This window comes from Dermacentor andersoni, chromosome 10, assembly GCF_023375885.2.
Source record: "Dermacentor andersoni chromosome 10, qqDerAnde1_hic_scaffold, whole genome shotgun sequence".
Classification (NCBI taxonomy): domain Eukaryota; kingdom Metazoa; phylum Arthropoda; class Arachnida; order Ixodida; family Ixodidae; genus Dermacentor; species Dermacentor andersoni.
In genome coordinates this window covers 123,577,094-123,603,283 of record NC_092823.1, presented here as the reverse complement: position 1 = coordinate 123,603,283, position 26,190 = coordinate 123,577,094, and the positions used below count along the sequence as shown (strand labels likewise).

Below are 26,190 nucleotides of genomic sequence, written 5' to 3'. Positions count from 1 at the left end.
GGGTACGGCCTTGACAGCTACGTAGGAAACCGACGGTCTTCCGAAATAAAGTAGTTTGCTACTGCTATTTAATGCAGAAGCTAGCGCAGTATGCCTTGTTTCCAGTCTTTATATAATCTATTTTTTCAGTCCTACTATGAAGAAAAGGAAGGCTAATTCTACACATGCAATGAACTGTTGTAAATTCAAACGTGTAATTACATGTATTTAGGGATATACGTAAATAACAGTTTAAACACCTACACCTTACACATACAGCAGTTACTTCTTGCTTTGGCAGAGGATAGTTATTCAGTGCAGTGCGTCTGATGATGATCTATATTGACATTCCATTTGAAACGGGGCGTCGACGAATAGCCCCCTAGTCTGCTTGAGCTAATAAGGTATTATACGCATCTATTGTAGCCTAGCATATTTTGCCTATCTCTCCTAGCTCTTTTATTTATTTCTTCATTAAAACATTTATGTTCATATTGTGTCGTTGCATATAGCAGTAACGATTCCGGCTCCATGAATCTTTCTTGATTCTTCTCCCCCAACACTTTAAACGTCTCTTATTTACTTATCCTTACCACTTAGTTTACCAGTTATTGCTTCCATTCGCTTTGAATCCCAGGGTTTCTAGAAGGTGGACGTTGCCTAGGGATATTGCAGGGTGAATATACGCATTAACTGGCATTCTATTACGAGTCGTCTCTGGATTTTGCTGCATCGGACACTTGCCTCATCCTGTTGAAACAACAATATTTGTTCGCCCCGCATCAAACTAAATTTCAAGTTTCCCGCTGCAAAAGAAAAGCGAAAGTTGAAATGCAGACGTCGTAATTGCTCGTATAATATTCTCAGGTCCAACACAGCATAGACGTCACAATTGATATCGTATAATTTTCACGTCGTAAGGGCCCGTCGGCGAGTCGGGCAAGTCTCGCCCACCGAATGCGGTCAGAGTTTCGGAACACACCCGCCTTCTCGACTCTTTTGATTCTGTCAACGAAGCGACAATACTTTCGGGGTCGGTGATCGCACTCCGGCGAACGAAAACGACGGCGGGCAAGGCCGGCTCGGCGCGGCGGCAATGGCAGCGATGGCGGCGACCCGACACTCGCTGCAGTGCGAGCTGTTCCGACCGAACGACGAGCGTCTTGTCGACGTCGTCAACGTCGTCGAGGCGACGAAACGCAAGAAAATGAGCCTTCTGTGCGCCGTGGTGAGCACGGACAAGCCCGTGCGCGTCAGTTTATGCCAAGTGAAGAGCACCGACAAGGATCTCTACAAGAAGAAACACAGCTGGTCTTTGCGCGACCTACGCCTCGTGGACGGCCGGAAAGCGGACAGCGCCGAGTTCGATTTGCACTTCGATAAAGTTTACAGGTTGGTGTAGGGCATGCCCTGTCGCCTCGTCAACTGGCACGTCGTTGACTTGTCTTCGAATGATATGACGCTTGAGTGAAGCTGTCGCAGGTAGTACGTTACTTTCGTTTAGCCAGACGTATCCCGGCAGCGCGTATATCGCGCTTTCGCACTACTTTCTATTCGCTTCACGGTAAGCTCCCAGACTGCAATCGATAACCCATGGTTATATAAGATAGGTGACGCTGTTGCGTTTCATCGTGTTACAAAACAGTGTTGCGTAAATAGGCACAAAGTATCAAATGAGATAAAAAATATTCTAGGTGGTAGGACGTTTCCAAGAAGGTTTTTTTTTTTTTTTTTAAGAAGCTTTCTTTTTTCCAATTTAGAGTGGCAGCGCTCGCTACTGCTTAGGTGAGGTGCTTAGGTGAAGCCAGTGTTTGCCCCGACTTCACCTCTTGCCCTGCAGTCTGCTCACAACTTAAGTGCCTTTGTTTTAATTGCAAATGTAAACGCTAGGGTAATTGGGAAAATAAAAGCGCTAGCTAAAATATGCTTGGCTTGATATTAAGTATTGATATCAAGAAATGTAAAAAAGAAAGAAATGTGGCTTGGCATTCAGGTTTCTCCTCCTAAAACCAGTGAAACAAAATTATTCACTTGTTACCGTACTGCGAAATAAGCAATTTGAAATGCGAAGCAGGTGGAAAGAAGGCATTCCCTGATGTCTCTTCGTGCCTTGAATAAGATGGCGGTGGCCTGGCTTCACTTTCAAGACGTCATCTCCACTCAGAACATCTTTTAAACCTTGCCATTTGTTGGGCGTGTTGGTAAACTGAAAGCATATTTAGCGCCAGCAAACAAGGACGGAAGGGAGACGACACCACAATGTGCATTGTGGTGTCGTCTCCCTTCCGTCTTTGTTTGCTGGCGCTAAATATCCTATCTTTTAAACCACCTCGGATGTTTCAGATAGGGTCTGACACAATCCAAAACTGTCCATTTCTATAATAAATCCTTAAGAAACAATGCAGCTGAAGCAGTTTGGTCAATGCTGCCGCTGCTTTCAAGGTTTCTGTGCTGCTAGGGGACCCAAATATTTGCTACGAAGTAATGTTTCTTATCTTGTCGGATGATAAAAATGGGAGGTTCAGCTCGACTGAGCGTGTCGGCTCACTGCGACATCATTTTCGAGACAGTGCCGAGTAATTCGGTCACTTCACTCTAAACCTGCACTCAAATTTTTTTTTATCTTGCTAAATTAAACTAGTGTTCCAGCTGGCTACGATGTGCGACTGCATCAGAGCGTGTATAACATTTTAAATCTATACGAAGAGCAGATGCAATGAAATGAATGATGTGCATGACGACTCTTTTCATCAGCATGAATTTCACATTGTGTATTAGTTGAGCATTTAGGCGAAATGGTTGTCATAATGCAACATCAGTGGAGTCAGTTGCTACTATGATGCACAGCTTAAATGATCCTGTACTGCCACCACAAGCTATGCCACTTTCTCTCAGTCATGATCGCCTTGGCAGCAGCACTGCCGTCTCGCATCCCGCCTCCGAGACTCAAGGCACACCATCTGGTAATGCAAACACAAATAATACAGACAATTGCACTGTCTGTCGCACAAAGATCTGTGGCAGAAAGATCTCGACTTAAACAACCAGAGCATCTACTACTACCCGGCAGTACACTTCGCTTATAGTTGAACGAGGTTTCTGAAATACATAGTGTGGCTGAAAGTGACTGATGCGATGGTGAGCCTCGTGCTGTGTGGTAAACTGTGACATTGGTCTGACAAATTGACTGGTTTGTGCGAGGCAGCATTGCCCATTTGAACTGGTGCTGGTCGCGTTTGAAGGGCTTAGTAACATCCCATCCACTTTTTCTTTTTTTTTCAGGTGGCAAGCCAGGAACATACAGGAGCGCAATGATTTTTTGCGCTGCCTATACCGCTTGTGCGTCCACTATGCGCCACAGCAGCAACGTCCCCGTTTCGAGAATGTGCCCAAGACGCTGCTGGAAGACGATGGCCGGGCTCTGCTTTTGGAGAAGGTGGTCGCGGACGAGGTCGATGACTATCAGGTAAGTGCGCTTGCAGGAACAAGCTTTTGGCCCTTCCTAAAATTGATACCACTAGAAGGAAGTATTAAGTGAGGCTACAGTGATAAATTAGTGCTGCAATACGTCCAGCGTTGCGAATGAGGCTTTTCTGGGCAACAAAACCACACGAAAGTAGTGTCTTGATTTGTGCCACCACAATGAAGGATAGAAGCTTGGGCCAGTTGGTTGAGCAAGTGAACACAGAAATGATTATGAATTGTAAAACAGCATGGAAGACATGGACGCAAGGAAGATGTAAGATGAATGCCACATCTTTCACATTCCTTTACTATTCATAATGTCTAACCGACTGTCCCAAGCTTCCATTTTGCAGAAATAAAATGCTAAGCAACACAGACATAACAGTCTTGAAGAAACTGCTGTGATTCATTGCCGAGACATTGGATTCCAAATTTCGGCTCATGCACTGTTGTTGTAAGAAGCCATGGCAGGTGGCCCGAGCTCATCACGTAGACAAGAAATATCATTCAGTTTGGGAGGCAGCATGTTAACTGTAGCATCAATGTAATTTTCACCCAATGAAATGGGATTTCTCGATGGCAGCGCATAGTTGCATGTTTATATGCACCCTTTTCAATGCTTATGTGGTGCAAAGGAAGTTCACAGGAACAAGCAGTGCAGTGTTTGTTTATGTGCACCCTTTTCAATGCTTATGTGGTGCAAAGGAAGTTCACAGGAACAAGCAGTGCAGTGTTTAAGGCATAACTGTAGTGACCATCACTGTATGATGGTTTGCAGAAGCGCTCTTTTACATTCCTGGTTTAGTGCGTTGTCCAATGTTCTGTGGTCACACTCCTAGGATACAAAATGCCGATGACTCGTAATGCTTTGAAGGTGTATCAGCACTGTCAGAAAACAACTACTGGTGGATTTGAATTTTGCTTGGCTTGAAATGGGCTGGAAATGTTCAAGACAATCTGACAGGAAGTAGCAATAACATGTATAATATGTTATCATGGAATTAGCTTAACAGTCCTGAACAGTATAGGGCAGGTAAGAGTTGCCTTTTAAATAGAACATGAATTTCTTAGTAAAATTCACTGCTGGGCTAATTGGTATATGATAACTGGCATGAAATAGATGCCAAGAACCACGGAAGGAAGACAAGAAAGAAAAGAGATAATGGAAGTATATGTGGTCTGCCACCATTCGAGCACACAGAACTACGAAAAACTCAGTGGAACAAGTTGCTGGAATTGCTGCACTGGACCAGAACAAATTTTTATTCAGTTATGAAGCTTCGTTTCTGAGAAACCCATGTGGGTTTTCTTTGTAGCTTCACACTACCTATGGGTGAATGTAAATTTTTCCTTTAATGAACCTTCTTTCACTTTGCGGAATTCTGCAGAATTGATTTGCCTTATTCTTTGTCTTAGTGCTTTGTGTTGTCGATTAGTTCGCCCTTGCACTGCGGTCAGCTGGCCTCGTCGTCAGCTCAGATGGTAGAGTAATTGCCCGAAAAACTCGTTGGGCCTTGGTTCGAATCCCGGACCAAGATTAATTTTTCTTCGACTACAAAGCTTTGTTTCTGGGAAGCCCACGTGAGTGTCTTTTGTAGCTTCCTGCTACATATGAGTGGATGTCAATTTTTCCTTTCATGAGCCTTCCTCCAACTTGCGGAATTCTGCAGAACTGAATTGCCATACTAGATTCGAAGGAAAAGAGATGTGTATCAGTGACGCATCTGTGGTTCTAAACGGCAGCAAATACAAATGTTTTTTTCAATGTTTACTAGATTAGAGAGTTTCTGGGAATCCCCTTATCTTGTGTAATTTGATGAGCGTTTGAAGAGATGTGGTTTGCGTAGAACTGCTATGTCATGCTGATTTTCTGTGAATAAAGTTAGTTGCTAGTGACACCCTTTTCTGCCTTGTCTTCTTTCTGTGGTTTTTGAGCATCTATTTCACACATTATGATGAAATTCTTGCGAATAAGGTTGTAGTTGTTGGTTGCTGCTATTGTGGCCACTTATCACTGTTTAATGTTTTCAGCATAGGGCTACATAAATACTATTGTAATGACAGACTGAAAAATTTTAAAAAAGGTTCCATGATGTTCTCAGTGTAAATGTTGCAGGCTTTGGCATTTTGAACAGTAAGCTTCCCATTGTGCCATTAGTATAATAAAGATCAGTTATTAGTCCCTCTAACATTTATCTTTAGCGTTCATTTAGCTCTAATTATAATGTTATAAGTGATCTCTATTGTCACCTTAAGAACATGTATGAGAACGAAAGTGTGGTTTGTTCTGTGTTTGTCCAGATTTTTGGAATTTGGATGTGAGTGGATAGATAGATGTTGAAGTCACAAACTAAACTTCCACAGATGTTGTCAGCAGTTTCTGCTATGAGGCAGAGCCCAAGGAGCAGTGTTCCATCTGCAGTTACCCTTCCAAATGTAAAAATCGCATAACTCCAGCCAGGAAATGGTTTCAGCATACTATTCTTTTTTTACCTTGGGTACCAAATAGCCAGATGGAGAGGCTATGTAGGATATTGCGCTGTGAACATAAGCTGACAAGGTTTTCAAAATATCAGCAGCCTTTATTTTGTATTCTTTCATTCAACACTTGTAACGAAACTGGAGCCACCTGCCCTCTAAAATTGCTTCCATCGTGAATTATTCTGTTGCCTTTTTTTTCGTCATAATTGATTATACCACATAACTGCCTTTTCTTGCTCTTATATTTAGTTGCTTTTATTTGATTTTTCTAATAACTGGCTTGGACATGTTTTCTTCTATTTTGCCTTTTGATAAGGTTTGTATGTGTAATTTTGCTCTAATTTATCTGCCTATTGTATAACTTGCTGCAATTTTGCCTTTACTCTTCAGGATCTATAACCCACTCCCCTCTACAATGCTTTTGTGTTTGAAGGTATACTGAATAAATAAATGAGTGCAGAGCAAGATTTCAGGGCATGCAGAAGAACTTAGTGGTCATATTGAGTTCTTATCATAGCATCAGTGTGACATAGCTTCACTTTTATTAACTTTAAGACCCCTCACTGGGGGTGCTACATAACGGGTGTGGTTTACAAATGTTCTAATACCTCATTAATTAGCTGTGAAAACAGTGTGTCTTGTAGCCGAGCCATATCTTAAGCACTTATAACTCCACTGTTTCATCAACCGTTGCCACAAGCGCGTTGAGGTATTGCAATGAACTTTACTCACAAGCTGTAGACATTATGGTGATCTCAACACAACGTTGCACTTTCTTATATACCTGTAAGATGCGCCACTTTAATGTTATGTCAACCACATGAAACCAGCAGACAATGAGGCCAAGTAAAACAGAGGGGAAGTTAACTTGTTTTTATGTTAAACGTAGGACTATTCAGGAAAATGAGGATGACAGTGGACAGAAAGACAACTTGCTGCGGTGAGAGCTTTGCCCACATTACCTGCATTGCATGTGGGGTGCTCTTCAAATTTGAGATACGATGCTGCCTGTCCCCGTCTGCTTTCTTACGTATTTAAATATGTGTGCAAGATTCAGCCCTGGGAATTTTAGGCAGTGCCACTCAGAGTCATGTTGACAGATCTGGAACATTTAGCCAATGGACATTAAGTCCAGGAAAGCATAGGGAAAATTTACTGTTCGCTTTAGTTTAAATGTGTAAGCAAAATTTTAAGCTGTCTACAGTTATGCTCTGTCAGTGTTTGTCATGCACTAAAAACGCATCAACTTTTTTTGCCAGCATTGTGCCTGCCGGCTTGTTCACATGGACAAGCTTTGTTTGGATTGAAAGATTGAATTAAATGCCTTCCTATTTGGTTTAATGAGAGATGACTGAAAGTTTTTGGATGCCCCCACGATCATCAGGCGCTGACAGCACGCGAGGAGGCTGACCTGGAGTGCCTGATGGCCAAGTATGAGTTTGCCATTCACAATGCTGAAGAGTTCACCGAGCAGCTTGCTCGTGAACTGGCTGCGCTGGACGCCTCCAACGTGCATACCATCATGGAGTCTGAACGGCGGGTACAGAAGCTCATGGAGATGACACAGGTGGCGCTAGACGAGGTGGGTTACCACTACTGCCAACTTAGGGCTGTGCGCTCAAAGGAGTCACAATTGCACCATGTGGCCTAGAGGGACATTAAAGAGAAAAGCTAAAACAATTACAGCTGCATTTGTAACTTACCTAATATCTTTCAAAAAATGAAGTGCCGAATAAATTACTTTTCTACAAAATGTTACCCGCCGTGGTAACTTAGTGGCTATGGCATTGCACTCCTGAACGCGATGCCATGGGTTTGATTCCGGCCACAGTGGCCACATTTTGATTTGGGAAAAAATGCAACGATGCTCTTGTACTTAGATTCAGGTGCACATTAACTCCTTCTTTGCTGTGCTGTTATCCCAGTTGTGACCAAAAATGGCCAAAATATTTTTTAGAAGCACCAGTTACATGTTCTACCTCCTCTGAAAAAAATAAATTTACTTGCCCTGTCTGATGGATTATGTGCTGCCATGTACCCAAATCCCGATTAATCACTGAGACAAAGATAGGCTTGTCCATGGTATTGCTAAAAAAATGCGAAGTGCCACAGATGAGGTGAGCTCGTCTTTGGCCATTTCTTACCAGAAACCTATGGATGAACCCAACTCGTCCAAGACAAAGAAGGGGTTAAAGAAACGTGCGTGGCCAAAAATAATTCATAGCCTCCCAGTATGCTATGCCTCATAATCGTATTGTCAACTTGGCACGTAGAACCCCAAAATGTCATTTCAAATAATTACAAAATGTTTCCAACTTGTGCCACTATACCATGTCCAGCCTCTACTGGCACACTGAAAACTACTTTATTCTGTAATGTACCAATTACTGGTTTCAAACATTACACAGTTATTTATTTATTTATTTATTTTTTACATACTGCAGACCCTTGGGTCCAAGCAGGAGGGTAGTTTTAAAAAAACAGTCACAATACAAAAAACGACCGTACAAACTGTTTGAAGAAATAACAGAGATAGTAAAACACAAAATGTCAACAATGGAATCTGTTTAAAGATTAGTGTAATAATAGTGCTACAATAACAGATGTGAAATGGTGCAACAGTGATACTTCGGTGCGGTAGGAGAGACTAAGAAGATGTCTGGATTAATTCATTCCAATCTAAGACTATGCGCAGAAAATAGGAATACTTATAAATGTCAGTTCTAGCAAAATAAGGTGTTAAAGAGTTAGGCTGATGGTACCTTGTGGGTCTGGTTAGTAAGGGTGATAGATACGGTGATGGATCTATCGCAAGATTATGGTTAAGAAGTAGTGAAAGGAAGTCGATTCGGAACTGTTTTCGACGCATTTTAAGAAGGGGAATGTCATTGGCTATCATTATTTCGGATGGAGAGTTAGTTCGTGAGAATTTGTTATAAATAAACCGGACTGCTTTCTTCTGTATTCTTTCAAGACACTTAATGTTTATTTGAGTATACAGGTCCCATACTGCACTGGCATATTCTAATTTGGGTCTGATTAAGGAATTATAACAGTAGTTTAACATTGCTTGGGGTGGTTTGAAGTTATGTTTCAGGAAGCAGAGCTTTCGAAAGGCAGAGGAACAAATATTGCTAACATGTATATTCCAGGATAAATTTGTTGTTAATGTAACACCTAAGTATTTGTAATTGTCGACTTTTTTCAGTGACGACGGGCCAAGTCTGTAAGTAAAAGGCAGAGGTGTGTTTTTACGTGTTATAGGGAGGAAAACAGTTTTGTCGGTGTTAACAACCATCCCCCAATCTTTGCACCACTTCAATATATTATTCAGGTTGTTATTGAGCTCAATCTGATCATCGGAACAAAAAATTTCTTTGAACAAAACGCAGTTATCTGCAAACAGCTGGATTGGCACACCAGGAGTTATTACATTTACAATATCGTTAATATAAACCAAGAAGAGCAGGGGGCCCATTACACTACCCTGTGGTACCCCTGACGGGACTGGGAGACTGCCAGGAAGCTGTCCTCCAGTGTCAGTGTGTTGCATCCTGTTAGTCAGGTACGCGGAAATCCAGTTGACGAGATTTCAGGGATGCCAAGGATTCTAAGCTTTAAAATTAGTTTATCATGCGGGACCTTATCAAAAGCTTTACTAAAGTCAAGAAATATTACGTCTATTTGGCCGTTACGATCAAGAGATAAAGCGAATGAGTGAACTACCGTTATCAGTTGGGTTACCGTAGAATACCCTTTTCGGAAGCCGTGTTGGTACTCGGTTAATGCAGCATTATTTTCCAAAAATTTGTGTACATTCGCCGACTGTTTATTCGGACTTCACAGGGACTGCGGAAATGTCCGAATAAACAGGTGTCCGAAAAAGCAGATTAAGAAAACAAAAAAAAATGAAATTTTTTATTTCCACTCACTTATTCGGGCTCGGCAGTAGGCTTGAAGAAATCGTGAATGCGCTGTTGCACGCTGTTCCGTTAACATGCGACCAGATAAGCCTGAATCTCGGGGAGGGTCGTACGGTCACTATAGGCGGCTGAAAGCACAGTCACTGCTTGTGCATGCTTCGCATGCGACGGCAGCGTAGCACATGGTGCGTCATCTTCTCACTTGGAGTCATCGTCCGGAGGTGCAGCAGAAGCCTGACGAATGATCTCGCCGTCGTCGAGTTCTGCGCATGTCAGTACAGCAGTGTCACCACCTGTGAAACTGTCAAATGAGACGGTGTCCGGAATCGCAATGCAACCACTGTGCAGGTCTCGGCAGAACATTTTCTGTGTCAGTAGGGAGCACATCAGAAGGTGACAAATCTTAGGCCTCCCGGCACCCGCTTGCCGGCATTCCCCAGCACAGTCTGTACGGGCACTGTCGGCGCCATTAGACACTTGACGCGATGTTTCCGTATGCTGCGTTGCATCACCGCAACCTTGACACAGCACACAAAGCAAACACCACCATGCTGACAGCAGTAGCACAAACGAAAAATGTGCCCGATTCGCAGCATCGTGCGCGAAGAAACAAATCAGCTGCTGGATTGTCTTGACATGGCTTACTAAGCTGAAACCGGAACTGCTGTAGAGCCACTCTATTGAACCAGGCAGAAACAATGATGATGAGCGGGGATTTGCAGTAGCGCCACTTCGTGGGGGAGCAAGGAGGCTCCGTTCAAAACAAAAATGGCGTACAGCAAATCGAACTATGCACCGGTCAGAGTCGGTGCATGGTGCTCTCGATTGAGTTGGCTCAAGGAGTGTCCAAAAAATCAGACGGGAGGTTGCAAGGTGTCTGAACTTTTGGCAGTTGTTATCCATTATGGTCCATGGGGAGAATGGTGGTGCCGCGAAGCAGTACGAATAATCGAGCATGTCTGAATTTTTGGAGTCCGGAAAATCAGTCAGCAACTGCATACAATTTGCAATTATATGTTCTACAAGTTTGCAGCAAAGGGAGGTTGGTGATATCGGTTGATAATTCTGCATAAGTAACCGGTTGCTTTTCTTAAACACAGGAACAACCCGGGCAGTCTTCCAGTCATTTGGCAATTGCGCTGTCATGAGTGAGACACGGAATAAAATCACAAGAAATTTGGCAAGAATTTCAGCATATCGCTTGAGAAATACGTTAGGAATTTCGTCCAGACCACATGAGCTCTTTGTTTTCAAGTTAAGCAGCATATTAAATACACCAGCATAAGATATAAAATTTACATCCATTAAATGGACATCAGTATGACAATTTACATCAGCATGCAGTGTGACATCGTGCGCTCACCGTAGAACCAGAGAACACACTTTGAAAGTAATTGTTGAAGTGCTGAGAAATAGCGCTCCGATCTGTAATCGCCTTCCCGTCAACTGATATTTGCGAAACTGGCTTCATTTCTTTTATGTACTGCCAGACTTACCAGGATCATTCTTTATGAAGTTAGGAAGTGATATCTTGAAATAATAATCTTTCGCGGTGTGAAGTGCACATGCAAGATTGTCTTGCATCTCTCGTAATTTGTTGCACTGCCCCACATGCTTCCTTTTAAATCTTTTTATTCTGCATTTCAAATGGATGATTTTCCGATTCATCCAAGGCGTTTGTTTGTTAACTTTCTTTAGTTTGTCTGGGACGAAGTTAACCAGACAATAACGACACATTTTCTTGAACTTGTTCCAAAGTAATTGAATATTGCTGCTATCGAAATCAACCAAACAGGTTTGCATGTATTCGACAACCCTTGTGTCATTGGCATTAGAAAAATCTTTAAAGTAGAGCACAGACGGCTGTTTATACTTATCTAGAGGTACTAGCGGTAGCGATATGTTTACGATATGGTGATCGGAGAGCCCTTGCTCGACTTGCACATTATAATCAAAGAAATCTTGACTGAGAGATACCAAGTCTAACACCGAGCTGGATGCATTTTGTACACGAGTTAGTTCATGGACTACTTGCATCAAGTTGTGTCGTAACATAATTTCAAACATAATGTTCACATGTTTGCTATGTTGACTACTGGCAATAAGGCGTTCCCAATCTACTCCCGGCAAGTTAAAATAACCAAGCGGAATAATTTTGTTTCTTTCATGCATGGACATTTCTATATTCAGTCTCTCTAATATATCTGGTGAGGCATACGGAGGTCTATAAAAAGCGTATAATGTCAGATTGCGACCCCAGTAAGAGACTTTGACACGCAGGCATTTGAGGTCGATAATGTCATCCAGCAAAACATCCTGAACGCTATCTTTAATTAAAATCGCTACACCACCACCCCTAGAGCGCCAGTCCTTACGATAAACTTTATAAGATAAACTTTACATAATAGTATAGATAAACTTTATATAATAGTATAGTGTGCGCTATATTTGCATATGCTATATGCTGTAGTACAGCGTATACTAAGAAGTGCAGATTTATTACAATTTTAGTTGGCTTGTGAGATCTTCCAATCTTTGAGGCCTTATGTTGTGGTCGCGTCTATCTCCCGACTTTACCGATAGATGGCACTGTCATCTTGAAGGTTTCTTTTGTTAGGCTTTGACTTGTTCGAAACGAGAAGTGATCTCGAATACTCCACAAGGTTATCCATAAAACTCTGTCGTCGAAGCGGCCTGAGACTAAGCGAAAGCTGTTTACAGTCATTTGCTACGAACGAAGTGCATTTTACAAAAGCAACAACGAATTCATTTCGAAGCGGGCAGCTGGGACTGCCGCCATGTTTCCCGCATACTACTCATACCATGAAAAGACGCTAACGCTAAATCTGAAAAATAGCGTGCGTATGCTATGGGTCGTTTAGCGTTCTGTGCATGCGCAGTAATGACCCGCTATATTATAGCATACGCAGTGGTATAGCGTACGCTAAACTAAACCTGTCTATTGGCTTACTGTCCTTCAAACACACTTACTAAGTATAAACTAATGCATATAGTTTTATGCCACATAATCAAAGAATGCGTTATTGATGATGTTCTTCCATTGGATCTGTTTTGTTTGACAGTTTTTTTTATTTGGAATTTGCTGCGATTATGTTATGTAATCCCACATTTTGTATTATGTGTATGTTGCCATGTTGTTAACCTGGTTTCTAGGGGGCTAGTCAAGCTGTAGTTGCACAGCTATTTTCCCGCCTTCCCTACCACGTACGGTATGTATGCAAGTTTACTTTTCGTGGTGAAATACAAGCCACTCTTTCTGTGACAAGCGGCTTAGCTAGCCAGGAAAGCACAAATACGAAATGCAGGTGCCGCTGCTGCTTTGCAATTCCCTGCAAGAGGTTGCTGTCACATTGTGAGTTTAGGTGATATTTGTTCAGTAAACTGCACTTGCCTACTTAAGTATTTATTGGCAAAGATGAACTAACTTCACTGTAATAAAAATGAGGCTGAGACTGCTCTTACCAATTTAAGAAATTTCATTGAGCTGCAATGGCCCAAGATGCGAAAAGACGCTTTGGTGTCGACTATGTCATGTTGTTATGATTTTGCCATGAAAGTAAAAAAGTGGGACTTTGATCATTGTGTTCTCTACTACGCCGTAGTCAGTCTGTTACAGCAAAATTAATGATAATGGGGTTTTGAAACAATAATTCATAATTCTAAACTGATTTGATGTTTCACTGTAGTATCCGTTTAAACAGAACTCTATATCTAGGCACTATAGTTAGGTACTTTTAGGGACCCTTTAAAAGAATTAGACAGTTTTGCAAGTTAGCTGAGAGGGAGAATGCAGACGCTGAATTGACTGTGAATGCGCCAAGTGAACAATAGCTGAGTCAACGCGCGCAATGCTTGTATGCTGGTGCAGAGCTTAGATAGCGGAACATACGGCCGTTGCATTCTTAGGGTCTTGTGCGCTGCTTGCAGACAATGCCGAGCACGTGCTGCCTAGACTCCAGAGCCCCATAGAATGCAGCCCTGGCGCTTGAGGACATTCACCACATCCGTAGCAGTAACTACATTAGACTTGCGTTGTGCGCTTATCACGCGCATGTCTTCCTTGACAGGTGTGCCGCCTTGAACGCCGTCTGGATGCATACGAGCATCTGCTGCGCACTGTCCGTGACAGCGTGCTGCGAATGGAGGAGAAGGATGCCCTGCTGCACGTGCAGAACGAGAACAACGTCCGCCTCCTGCACGAGCTGGAGACTCTCGTTAATCAGCTCGACCTGCCGCATGCGCACCAGGTCAGAGCAGCGACCTCTCATGATTGATGGTTTACTAAGGGTGTTTGAATAGTGAACTTTTCGAATGGAATTGAATACATATATTTGCGAAAAATGATATGAGGATATTGAATTGAATATTGAGTATTTTTTTCTAAACAAAGCCAAAAAGAAAATTATGCAGGAACCATTGACTGTAATGTAAAGAAATAGCCCAAACAAACGAATGAACAAGCAAACTAATGACCTAACATCATTCCTTCTGAGGTTCACCACTAGCTGACTACAACAATGGCTGAAAAAGCCAAATAAAGCTATATTCGCTTCTAAAAGTTGTGTGAGGTCCGGTTGGTGATGAAAGAGGGGTTATTTAATAGATTAGCCATTGAACCTTGTTGTAGCGAAGTCACAGCTGACGTAAGGGTACCTTACTTATACCTGATAATTTGTTATGACTGTGTTTTTTATATTGAAGTTTGGTTGCATTTGATATGTGCATGTAATACTTTGAATGCGATAGCTTTTAAGGCCCCATCTTGCAAAAAATCCAGTGTTCACGGCCGGCACCGACTCGGGCGGCTCATGAGGGAAAAATCATTCCAACCCATGCCTACAGAGCCATGCAGGCACACAGACGTTGCTGAACTAATTGAATTTTTCAATGTAAAATGCGCCTGAAAAATTGTAAAGTACAACTTGCACACAACCCACAGAAATTATCGCATCGGATTGTAATTTTAATAAAGGAGAAAACATAATTCTGTTACGCGGAAACTCAAACACAAACCCCTTTTCCAGCGTTTCTACCGTTCATAAAGTGACATGCCCTGCTCAGTTCCTTGCACCACCATCTTTTTGGTGCTTGCCTCCACGCAGAGGCAGAGAAGAAGAAAAAAGAAAGAACCTTAAAGCTTGCCTTCGTGCATAGCGTTCGCCACCAGCGTTTCCAGGTGAACATTATGGTCACATAAGCTGCAGTTGTCAGGAGGCGTGAGAAGCAGCTAGGGATCATTGAATGCTTTTGCATTCCACTCTTAAAGTCGAAGCTTAAGCATCCTCCAATTTTTACAACTGGGTGGAGCTGAGGAGCTTGAAACTTGAAATGACTGCTTTCAGTTGTCTATTGTGCCGTGACAATGACTATAGCCAAAGGAGGGAGCAGCACATTACCAGATGTATGCGAGTGTTGCGCTCATCGAAGAAAAGTATGATACTGTGACACTACACAATCTTTTAAGGGGATGCAGATGTGATCACACTGAGAAAATAGTAAATTGCTTTGCCTGAATTGAGGTTAAAAAAAATTGTATGTGGGCTACCTCAGAGCGAGGAATCATTATCGGATTACTGGAAATTATTAAGCAGAAGGTATTTGCCCTGTAATTTTGCTCAGAAACTCCTGCCATTGTGAAAGAACTAGACCTTTCCTGCAGCAGAATGATTCGGAACAATCCTCACTTGCGTCAGTCTCTCTGCTTGAGCCTCCAACAAGTATTGTCATCTCTTATATTAGAACAAAAATGAATATTCAGCAGTTTTGAAATTGTGTACTGACCACACAATTTGGTCTTGTGGTGTCTCATTGCAACGAACTTCGTAAATGAGTAAATTTCCTCAGAAATGAATCATTGGCATCATTTGTGACTATTCTGATGCTAAGAAAGTTGCCAATTTTTTTTACTTTGCAACGCTGCATGACAACTGCCATTAGGTCTGAGTGCATTCATGCTGCTAATCTCGCCACATTATTTCTAATGTCATTCCTGCTCTAAACGATCGAGATACGGCATTGCTAGATCAGCACATTACTTGGCATCATTGCAGGTAGCCCTTCTTAATGGAGACTTGTCCAGCCAGGATGGCATTCGTGCCTGCACTGCAGCTGCCCGGGCTCTCGAGGAGGCCTGCAGCGCACAGACCCGCCCAGGCCTGTCCAAGATGGCTGCCGTCCAGGAGCAGACGAAGCTCCTGGAGAAGCTGCGGGACAAGTTCAGCACCACGCTGTCACACCACCTCAACAAGCTGTTCCTGAGGTTAGCCTCGGAAACAAGCCAGTGCGGTGAGGTGACACTTGTCAAGCACACGGGCTGCCACAATGAACTGCGACCCTACAGCGAGCTGATGCTATGGCTCTCGCGGGCGCCTGACCCAACGCGATTTGCACAGCTCCAGAAGAACTACATCAACACTATGAGCAAGCTCTATGAACGAGAGCTCCACATCTTCTTTGAGCAGGCCAAGGACAGGCTCACCTCAAAGCCCATGACGGGCACGCTGGACCGACGGTTATCAAGCATCCAGCAGGCGGAGACAACGGAACCGATGGAGAATCGCTTCGATGCAGTTCTGGAGCGTCTGCTCAGCATGCTGGAGCCTGTTTGCCTGGCCGAGCAGCAGTTTTGTGCGGCCTTCTTCGGGCTTGGCTCAGCGCGGCTTCCTGGCTCCGTGAGCAGCCAGCCAGCAGCGGCGGGCATTGGGTACTCGACGCCTGTACGGGCCGCCTCAGACGAAGCCTTGGCTTCGGTTCACCGCAAGGAGCGTCAGATCAACGAGGAGCTCCGCCGCATGATGTCAGCCCTCTTCCCGACGCTGGAGGCCAAGCTGCAGAACTTTCTTGAGACGTATGACAAGTTGGATGGGGTGTACTCAATGCACCTGCTGGTGCGGCTCAACCAGCATGTCATGTCGGCGCAGGACACCGGTTCTTTCCTCAGCATGGCCTTCGGCACCGTGGTAGTGCAAGCCAAACGTAACTTCGACAGATACATGGCTGACAAGGTAGGTACCCTGAGCATGTGTGGTGGTTTGCTGACCTGGAAAGAAGCGAACTAAAGAGCAGACACAAGCAGCCATGGCTTATAGTATACTTTTGCAGATTGACAGAAAACAAACAAGAAAGATGCATTCTTCTTTTTCATCATTCCATGATAGCATACTAAATGGCCAACAATATTCAGTTCAACTAAGCTGCTACAGCACTAAACTATTATAGTCTTGTAGATTGCACCTTCAAGGCTGCATGTGCACTTCTAAAGAAAAAACGGTTTGTTTGTAGAAAAAAATAAATGCCGGGCATTTATTTTGGAATTTTGCACCCTAAGTGCAGTATCACAGCTATCAGTAACGTCATGGATTTCACAATATCTTCACAGAGTGAATAGTGCAAGATTGCTGTGGCAGAAGGTAGGGACTGTACATTACAAAGTGTTGTGTTTGCATAGAAAATGGTGTGTTGCAGTTACACACGTTTGGTTTCGCATGCAGGTTAGTGCCATACACAGAAAGGGTTATAAGTAAAGGGGAACCTGGATTATGCAAGTTTCTCGGGGACCATACGGGCATGTGCAGCCCAACAAAAATTATGCCTATAATACACCGTTTTGTGCGTATGAGGTGCGAGGTGCTTTGATTTAAAGGAGTCCTGAACCACTTTTTATCGAAATCGAGAAATGCATTTGACGGCAAAATACACTCATTTTAGAAATACATTGCTGCAAAAAGTACTTCAATGTCTTCAGCAGAAGCAGTGCAATTGGCAATCAAAGATTGCCTTTGATCCCCTACAGGATATTCCCTGTCTTTCTTCAATTTCTTGCATCGCGAAAGATACGCTGGAGCGGGGCGGCGCCCACAATGCTTCTATTTTGAGTTTAGATGTTCACATAGATGCCACTACTTCTGATTTCGGTGCCTACGACGGACCAAGCTTAGAGGCTATCCCTCAGCTCATGGTTGAGTTCACGGTGCATCATCCCTTTCCTGTGCTACAGTGTACTAGATAACTATGCATGGCTGTTCTGACATTGAATGACAGGAATAGTGTTTCCTTTTGCACTTGCACTTATCTCCACGACAATTACACAATTTCCGAGGGTCGAACAAAGTTCATCTTCATGTTTGCTCATGCAAGTAGATCGGCAGTGCACACATCAGCTATGTGATGAATGTCGCACTTCATACACGCATTGAAAGGATTCCCAATGTAACAAACTTCAAGCATGATGGTGACACTCCTCGAGAGTGTGCAAGTAGGGAAGCTGATGACTTGTTCATCAGGTGTTGGCGCTCGCGTCTTTGGTCACGTCACCCACAGATGTCAATCAGAGCACGCTGTTTCTCTCAGTGAGCGGGCCCATCTTGGTACTCTGTGGTGGTCATAGTATGCTGCAGGTGCATCTACATACAACTGTAGTGGTTAACTATGTGCACGACAGGGCTGGAGTGCACGCTTGCACTCATGTGCTCCAGTCTGGCCGTGTTACTTGGTGCAGACGAGCTGTGTCCTGCACAAGATTGTCTGATGCACAGTATCCACGTCACACTTGCACACTTTGCACAATAGCTCACTATGAAGTGAAGTCTGCGAAGGTGTCTAGGCAGGAGTGACCAGGAGTGACCAGGAGTGAGCATGCACTGGAAAGTGTACCCTGACCTTAAGTTTCACAAAGTTCGAGGCCAGTTGCGTGTTCTACAATAATAGAAATTAGCAAGACCCAATGGCTATAACATCGATAAGCAGTTTGGCCAAGGCTTCATTCCTACGTGTGCGGGCATAGTCGAGCGTTAGCAGATGATAGTCATACTAACGGAAGAACGTAACTAGTATTGAAATTTGAAATGCAAATTTTAGCTTACTTCAGCTTATTTATTAAACTCCCTAGGGCCCGCAAAATCGCCCAAAAATTTGTGCAGTCCGAATAAATGAATGCATGCCTTTAGCTGTCCTCAAGGATTCAAATTGCCACAGGCACTTCCGGAATAGTTCTAAAGGCTTGTCAGTACATTTATTAGCCATATTGGGGCTCATACCATGATAGCAGATGGCGGATGCATGTGTGTTTAATTAAGGAGTACATACCATGTCCCGTGACAATTGCCCTTCCCACTCATGGTACGCGTCAGTCTCACCATAATACTTTGCATATGCTTCACTGCGTAATTCTGCTGTATTGAGGCGAAGCTGACTTTTGGGACCATGCTTTATGCAGTGCATTGTACTTTCCGAGCTTCGAAGCCATTGGCGAAAATTACAAAGGTGGAGTCAGTGCCATTGCTAATAGCAGCGAATTGTTTCAATGAAAAAAGTCAGTTTTGCTCGAAAGGCGAAGCATCAGTTGCGATAGCAAACTAGCGGTCAGCTAAATATACGAAGTAAAGATAGTAGTTTTATCGGCTGTATAAACTTGGAAACATTAGCTTACAAGCTAAATTAACAAGCATGTTGTCAGCATGGACAGGCAAACATGAACACATCACACTTGATTACCGCGGACATTTGCTGTCAAAATGCTGGCGTGAGGAAGTGCGCAGCAGGAGCGAGTTAAATGACCGTCGTGCTGTTTATCACTTCAAGACAAACTGAGCGACGAGAACACGGCACACATTAAGGTATGAGCAGTCTGCAGGTCGCTTTCAAGATAGGGTGCGTTCAGCCGCACGAAGTATGTAGTTGCTGCTGGAGTATAATGCTGCCACCCCTCCCTCCTGCCTCCCCACTTTCCTCCCTTGCGCACGTGCGAGATTGAGCCGCAGTCGTTGGTGAAATACGCAGTTGCTGTCTGAGAACAACGCCACCCTCTCCCCTTCCTCTCATCCCGCCACGGCCTTTTGTGAGACAGAAGACTGCGTGTTTCTCCTCAGCTTTTCTTCCTTGCACACGCCAGATTTAGCCGCAATCAGCAGCTCCCCTTGTGCACTTTCACTCGCAGATACAGCATACAGCATGCGACAACAGTGTTACCGTTCTTGGAATTGATACGGAACATCATGGCGACGCCGAGGGCAAAAGGCCCCTGGAGTGTCCATATAATTGGTATCCTAATAAAAGGTGACCTCGCACTGTGCTTGATAGCTCCATGTGCCACACGCAATTGCAAAATTTGGCTGAGATGTTCACAGCTGTGTCTGTGACTGATATCTGTGGACTGTTTTTACACCAAGCCCGAAGGATTGTTCAGGACTTTTTTAAGCTAAAGGCTAATAACTCTGCAGCACTCTGAAACCAAAGCTGCCAAAGAAGTAAATGTGAAAGGAATGCTGCATAGCAGGTGTCAATCACGCTTTGTTGGAAAAAGTTTTTGGCATACCGTTTACCATGATCTGCATCCTCCAGCTTGCCAAAATGTTTTTTTTTTTCATTTACAGACTTTAAAAAAATTTGTTGATATTTTTATAGGCCTCTTTTGAGCCACGCAACAAAAGCTGTTTCAAGTGCAGCAATATCCACAAGAAGGCCAACTACGGCCTTGTTGCTTGCACAGACAAATATTTGAATCTCATTGATTCTATGCAGCACATCTGTGAATGTAGGCACATACACAGCAGCATTTATGGCATCGTCCTTGTCTGAGCTGGCAGCCAGTAGCGTCGGTATGAGACTATGACCAGCCCATTACCTGAAACCCCTTGACAGACGCGTGAGAAGTCTTGTGTGCTTGTGCACAAACAAAGCTCCGAACTGCATCCGTGAACGCGCATATCCAATGCGATCTGCATGTCTTCTGGTGGCTAATCATTTTGATTGTTGTGCATGCTTTCATGCTTTCCATATACATATTAGGGCTGTATTTTCAGGTGATCTCTTTCGGAGATAGTTTCACTTTCGCAAGACTTGGCAATGAAGGCATTGAAGTATGCTGGTCAACAGTGCTCTTGGCACGTACGAAGATAGTTAACTTGGCACAGCACCGAAAACACTGTTGGTCGTGTACGTGATACGCGTCTGGCAATGGGAGCGAAGTCACCTCTCAATTTGCCTTGATGTGACAGACAGCACGAAGATCCTTCACTTGCTGCTGCTGCCGCGCTGCTGATAGAAAACGTGAAGAAAGAGAGACTAATGAGACAGCAACGGAGAGGGGGGCAGGGTCAAAAGCAGGTGGCGGTCGAGTGACAGGAAGAGGTGGAAAGAAAATGGACAATGAGGGGGAGTGAATGTGAGGGAAAAAAAAAGGAGGCTAGGAGAGAGTCTGAAAACCAGTCTGAACTTTCCAGAAGCAAAAGAACACTTTTCTTTTCCTGACAGAGGGACGGTGTCATGAGGAGAGCTGGCAGCTACTCTCACGCGTCCGCCTCTGAGGTTGCAGTTTCTCCTGTATCGTCGTATTAGATGGGATGTGCACAACCATACGTCAGTGTGATGTTGCAGATGTCAAGGTGCTTTGTCATATTTGGGCCACTTTTGTCATTGGTAAAGTGCTCAATACTTTCAAGGGTGGGTCTTGAGCTGACTTAGGTATGAAGTAGTTGCAGATGTCACTGTGGCAACTTGGAATTTCACATTTAAACCTTAAATGTAGACCTCTGCAGCAAGACATGTATGAAAAAAAAAAAAAGCTGGCACCTAAGAGAAGGTTTAGCTTACCTCTGTTGTCTTCTTCATCCTTTTTGTCCTCGTTCAGGAAGTAGCGCTGTTATGCCTTGAATTTCTACTAGCATCCTCATTCAAGGCTTCCTAGTATCGCTCTTGAAAACACGCACTTCTTTGAAAAACTTGAAGGCTATACATTTGTGCATTGTGCTAGTCGCAGTAGACATGACGAAATGAGGTGCGAGTTAAGTGCTGTACTGTTAAGTGCTAGCATCATAACCTGCTCAGCAGTGTAGGCTACTGCTTAGCATGCGGATTTGATTTGATCATTTTGTTGCACCCACTTCTGAAAAAAACATTCTTAGGTAGCTGCCGTGGGTCAGTTGCTTCACGTATGACAGCAAACGGCAGTGGGAGGACACCACAAAACAAAGGTGAAAGCAGCTATGGATGTAGCTTTGCTGTCAAGTGAGCTATTTCATTTTGCCATGCCATACGTCAACAAACTGGCATATGGTGCTTTGTGACAAGTTGTTAGATGTTGCTTGACGTTTCTAATATCTTGTATTGGATAGTCTATTGGATAGTTTGTAGGTGTGGTTATGGCAAATTCAGATGCCTAGCCTCAGCGAAATCATAGCACAGATCTATCATGAAAGCTTGCCTTGAGTTGTTTTCACTGAATGAATGTGGGAAAAAATGGCCTTGGGCTTTTGCTATGTCTCTAGTCTAGTGCAAGAAATTAAATTCGATCAAACGAGTCCTCATTTGTGACGGTGGTGGCTTGAAGAAAGGCTAAAGTAATAACTAAACAGAGTGGAAAAGGAAGAGTAAGAGAACAATCTGCAAACTTGTCCTGCCTTGTTGATTGATAGGAAAATACTACATGCATAAATAATGTTTTAAAGAGCTTCAAAAACATAGCTCCATCGAGAAGTTAAATGGTAGTTCATACATTTCACCACTGTGGTGCAGTGAACTTGACCTGAAAAGTGGGCCGATATATCCCATTGTTCAACAAAGTGTTAATATGTAGATGCAGTTTGCAGAATTGTGATATCATTATTGATTACTAAGTTACAGAGCTGAATTAGTAAAGGCAAGGTGCAGAAGACCAGGACTCAAGATGAAACACAAACGACAGGACCGGCGACACTCTGGGTGCCGGTCCTGTCGTTTGTGTTTCATCTTGAGTCCTGGTCTTCTGCGCCTTGCCTTTACTAATTCAAGCATGAACCAACTAGCCCAGCAACAGTTTTACTTACAGAGCTGAAAACTTGGTACGTCAGTTTCTTCAGTTTCGCAGTTTTTAAGCATCTTTGTTAATAAAGTGATGGTGATAAAGCAACAAAAATTCATGAAATTCATTGATGTGGTAGCCGAGAAAAGCAATTTCTTCATTCCCATGCATTTAGATAGGAGATGCTGAGGTAAGGCCACCTTTTAAAGCAGGGTTTGTTAAGTAGATGTTAATGAAACATGCACGGGGGCTATTTGACTTCATTGTGACAAATCTGGCAGGTTAACAGAACTTTGTATGTAAATAAGTCACAGTTTTGCAGTAGTTAACCAGCAGAATGATGGTATGATGAGATTATGATGGTTCCAGCAGCAGTCGACGCATGTAGCCTTGTTGCATCGTTTCCTTGTCGTCCAGGTGCGGGCAGTAGAAGAGGCCAAGGCACCGAAGCGCTCCAAGTGTGGCCTCCTGCCTTTCCTCAACCACTTTGAAGAATTCGCCAAGCAAGCAGAGGCCATCTTTCGCCAATCCGAGCGTCGTGCCGACCTCGACAAGTGGTACACACGCCTGGTTCGTGCCATGTTTGACGCCATCGGCCGCATCGCCCTTGAGCACCAAAGAACGCCCCCTGAGGTGAGGATGCTTACCACCAAAGTCCATCAATCAAACTAGCTCCAAAACTCTGCCTTAAATTTCATGTGTGCTTGGTTACTTCCTTGCAAGTTGTTGACTTTGATCGATAAGATAAAGATGATCTCCCATCATCCGCTAAATAGTGTTTGAAATGGCCAATGTCTCCAAGAAAGGTGCTTTGCATATAGTAGTGCGTGCCAAGATCTTATTTTGTTGTTGGGCTAAAAAAGTGGTGCTTTAAAGAATAGTTTTGTGCTTCATAGGTGAGGTAACTCTTAGCAGCGCGTCACATTGCTTGCCAGTTGGAGTTCTTGTTTAGAACCGTAAGCAGGTCCAGGAAATGTCACATTGTGGAATACTATTCCAGAGCAGTCTTCAGGAAAGCTGACAAATAAAGGAAGCAGTGTAGACCAGGGCACTGTTCTGGTTCAGTCACTTTTGAGGGATTTCACTTTCAGTTGACGCTGACTGGCTAAACGAGTGAACAGAATGCCAGTTACACCAGTGAGATCAGAGCCCATGTTACGCAAAAGTGAAAGTATCCCTGAAAATGACTGACCCAGAATATGGCCCTTGGCGCTTGTATGTGTTCAGAAGTACAAGATTGTGCAGCAAGACGAGGGCTAGCAGGGAAACAATATAAGAACTGTTTTGTCTCCGTAATAGGTTTGTCCTGCTGCGCTACCTTGCACTTCAGGAGTCATGCAATGCCAACTAGCCCAGCTTTGTGCACTGCAGTTTGGATGTAGGAAAATTCATACTGTGACATAGTTATAGCACAAACAAGTCAAACGGAAAAAAGGGTGGGACAGGACAGAGCGCTAGCAAGGCAATTTTGTCATTTTGAATGTAAAATGGCTTTAGAAAGTTGACAGCATAAGAGCAAGCTCTGTGAAAAGACAGCAAAAACCCGATAAGTTGTTTCATTGCAATCATATTTTGTATCGCTACTTGTACTTTATTACGATATGCTAAGACGCGAACCAAGGGGAATTATCACGAGGTCAGGAAAGAGTGCTCTTGTCGTATTCCACTTTGGTTTACGCCTTAACACATTGTAATCATATATTGGTAGGGTTGCCACCTGGCTGGCTTGCCAGCTGCACAACCATTTTTTTTCTTGCAGTGCTGTCTTCCATTTTGGCTTCTAAGCTGGAACAACCTTGATTTTTTCTGTTTTTTCCTAAATCAGCATATTGTAAGCTGCATCAAATCTCTACTGTCCCACTAAACTGTGCAAAAAGAAAAAGAACTACATCGTTTTAACGCGATTGCAAATATATACGAAGTGAGTTATTAGGCTGCAAGCCGTCTTAATTAAATGATTTGCATTTGCACAAAGGATTCACTCAATGTGCTTTTTAGTGCACCTTGAAGCAGTTGCCCAAAGAGCGCTATGTTACGTACGATCTCTGCAGGTTGTTCGACTAGAGAACTTCCACCAGCTGTACACGTTGCTCTACCAACTCAAGATTAGCTGCCTCGAGGCTGAGCGTCGCGAGGCGAAGCAGCGCTACAGTGAGGCGCTGCAGGCCTACGTGACGCACTACTTCGGCCGGCCCCTGGAGAAACTGAACCTGTTCTTTGAGGGCGTCCAGAGCAAAGTGGCGCAGGGCGTCAAGGAGGAGGAGGTGGGATACCAGCTGGCATTCAGCAAGCAGGAGCTGCGCAAAGTGATCAAAGAGTACCCGGGAAAAGAGGTGAAGCGCGGACTGGAGGCCCTGTACCGCAAGGTCGAGAAGCACCTCTCAGACGAGAGCAGCAGCCTGCTACAAGTGGTGTGGCACTCGATGCAGGACGAATTCATCCGCCAGTACAAGTCACTCGAGGCGTTGGTGCAGCGCTGCTACCCGGGGTCCATGATTACCCTCGAGTTCACGATAGATGACATCCTCGCTTTCTTTTCGGACATTGCTCGTTCCCACTAATGGCCTTTTCAATGTGACACAAGATTGTGCACTTTAAATGGACTTCCACGGGGGAGACATGCTCATTTAGAACACTTCTGTGGAGGAAGCATGAAAGAGTGCATGTATGGCCATTAAGCTAATTGTTATTGCCTCGTACCAAAGGTGTCGATTGAAAGCTGAAATTGAATTGTACGTATTGTTTGCATCTAATTGTGATATTGAATGATGTTTCACTGGCACCGCAAGATAGGTTGAACTGGGTTACTGCGACAATAAGAAATGAGTTTTTGATGCTTTGAATAAACAAGAACTAAGCCTTATTTATGTATATTACAGGGTGAGATATGGCCATGTGAAGTTAAGTTTGCTGTGTTACCTGCACTGGGGGGGGGGGGGGGGGGGGGGGGGGCTTTTTTAGTGAAATAGAATTGTTTTGGTGCTCCAAGAGCCAGGTTGCACTAGACGAAGTATTGCTAGAGGAGTATTGCTGGAGGAGTGCTTCAATGATGCACTGTCGTGGCTGACGTCTGAAGCGGTATTCTCAGTCGATAACTTTCGGGGACCCGAGCACATCTGTGACAGTTCATGTGGCTCGGCACTATTCACATTGGCAGACTAGCTAGACTAGACTAGCTGCAGCGTGCTTTTCGCAGTGTGAGAAATGCTATTACCTGAAGGCACTGATGTATCTGGTGCTAAGTCGTGTGAAATCTTGTGAAAGTGATCATAATCTCGAAGCAGATCGATTGAGGCTATGGCTTAGTGAAAATATTTTGACACTTTGTGAATACCTAAGTATTGGGGCACAAGAACATTGCCACGAACTTTGCATGTTACCAGTTCATTAGCATGCAAATGAACTGGAAGTAGTTCTTGCATACTTGTGAAGTCTTAAACACAGTGTGGCTGTTCTGTTCTTCCTGAACTGTCCAGAGACAAGGCGATCCTTTGGAATATATTTAGACAAGAAACATTACATATAATAACTCTGTCATATTGAAAT

The 26,190-nt window shown here is 43.7% G+C and overlaps 1 protein-coding gene across 1 annotated transcript; it reads left to right on the top strand.

The window, feature by feature from the left end:
- The first annotated feature begins 902 nt into the window (after positions 1-902).
- Sec3 (exocyst complex component Sec3) lies at positions 903-25,507 on the top strand. Its single transcript, XM_050192474.3, has 7 exons — positions 903-1,371; positions 3,262-3,445; positions 7,310-7,507; positions 13,937-14,116; positions 15,920-16,873; positions 23,062-23,277; positions 24,696-25,507. Exons 1-7 carry the CDS (start codon positions 1,076-1,078, stop codon positions 25,203-25,205), a joined length of 2,538 nt encoding a protein of 845 aa, XP_050048431.1. The 5' UTR covers positions 903-1,075; the 3' UTR covers positions 25,206-25,507.
- The last annotated feature ends 683 nt before the right edge of the window (positions 25,508-26,190 follow it).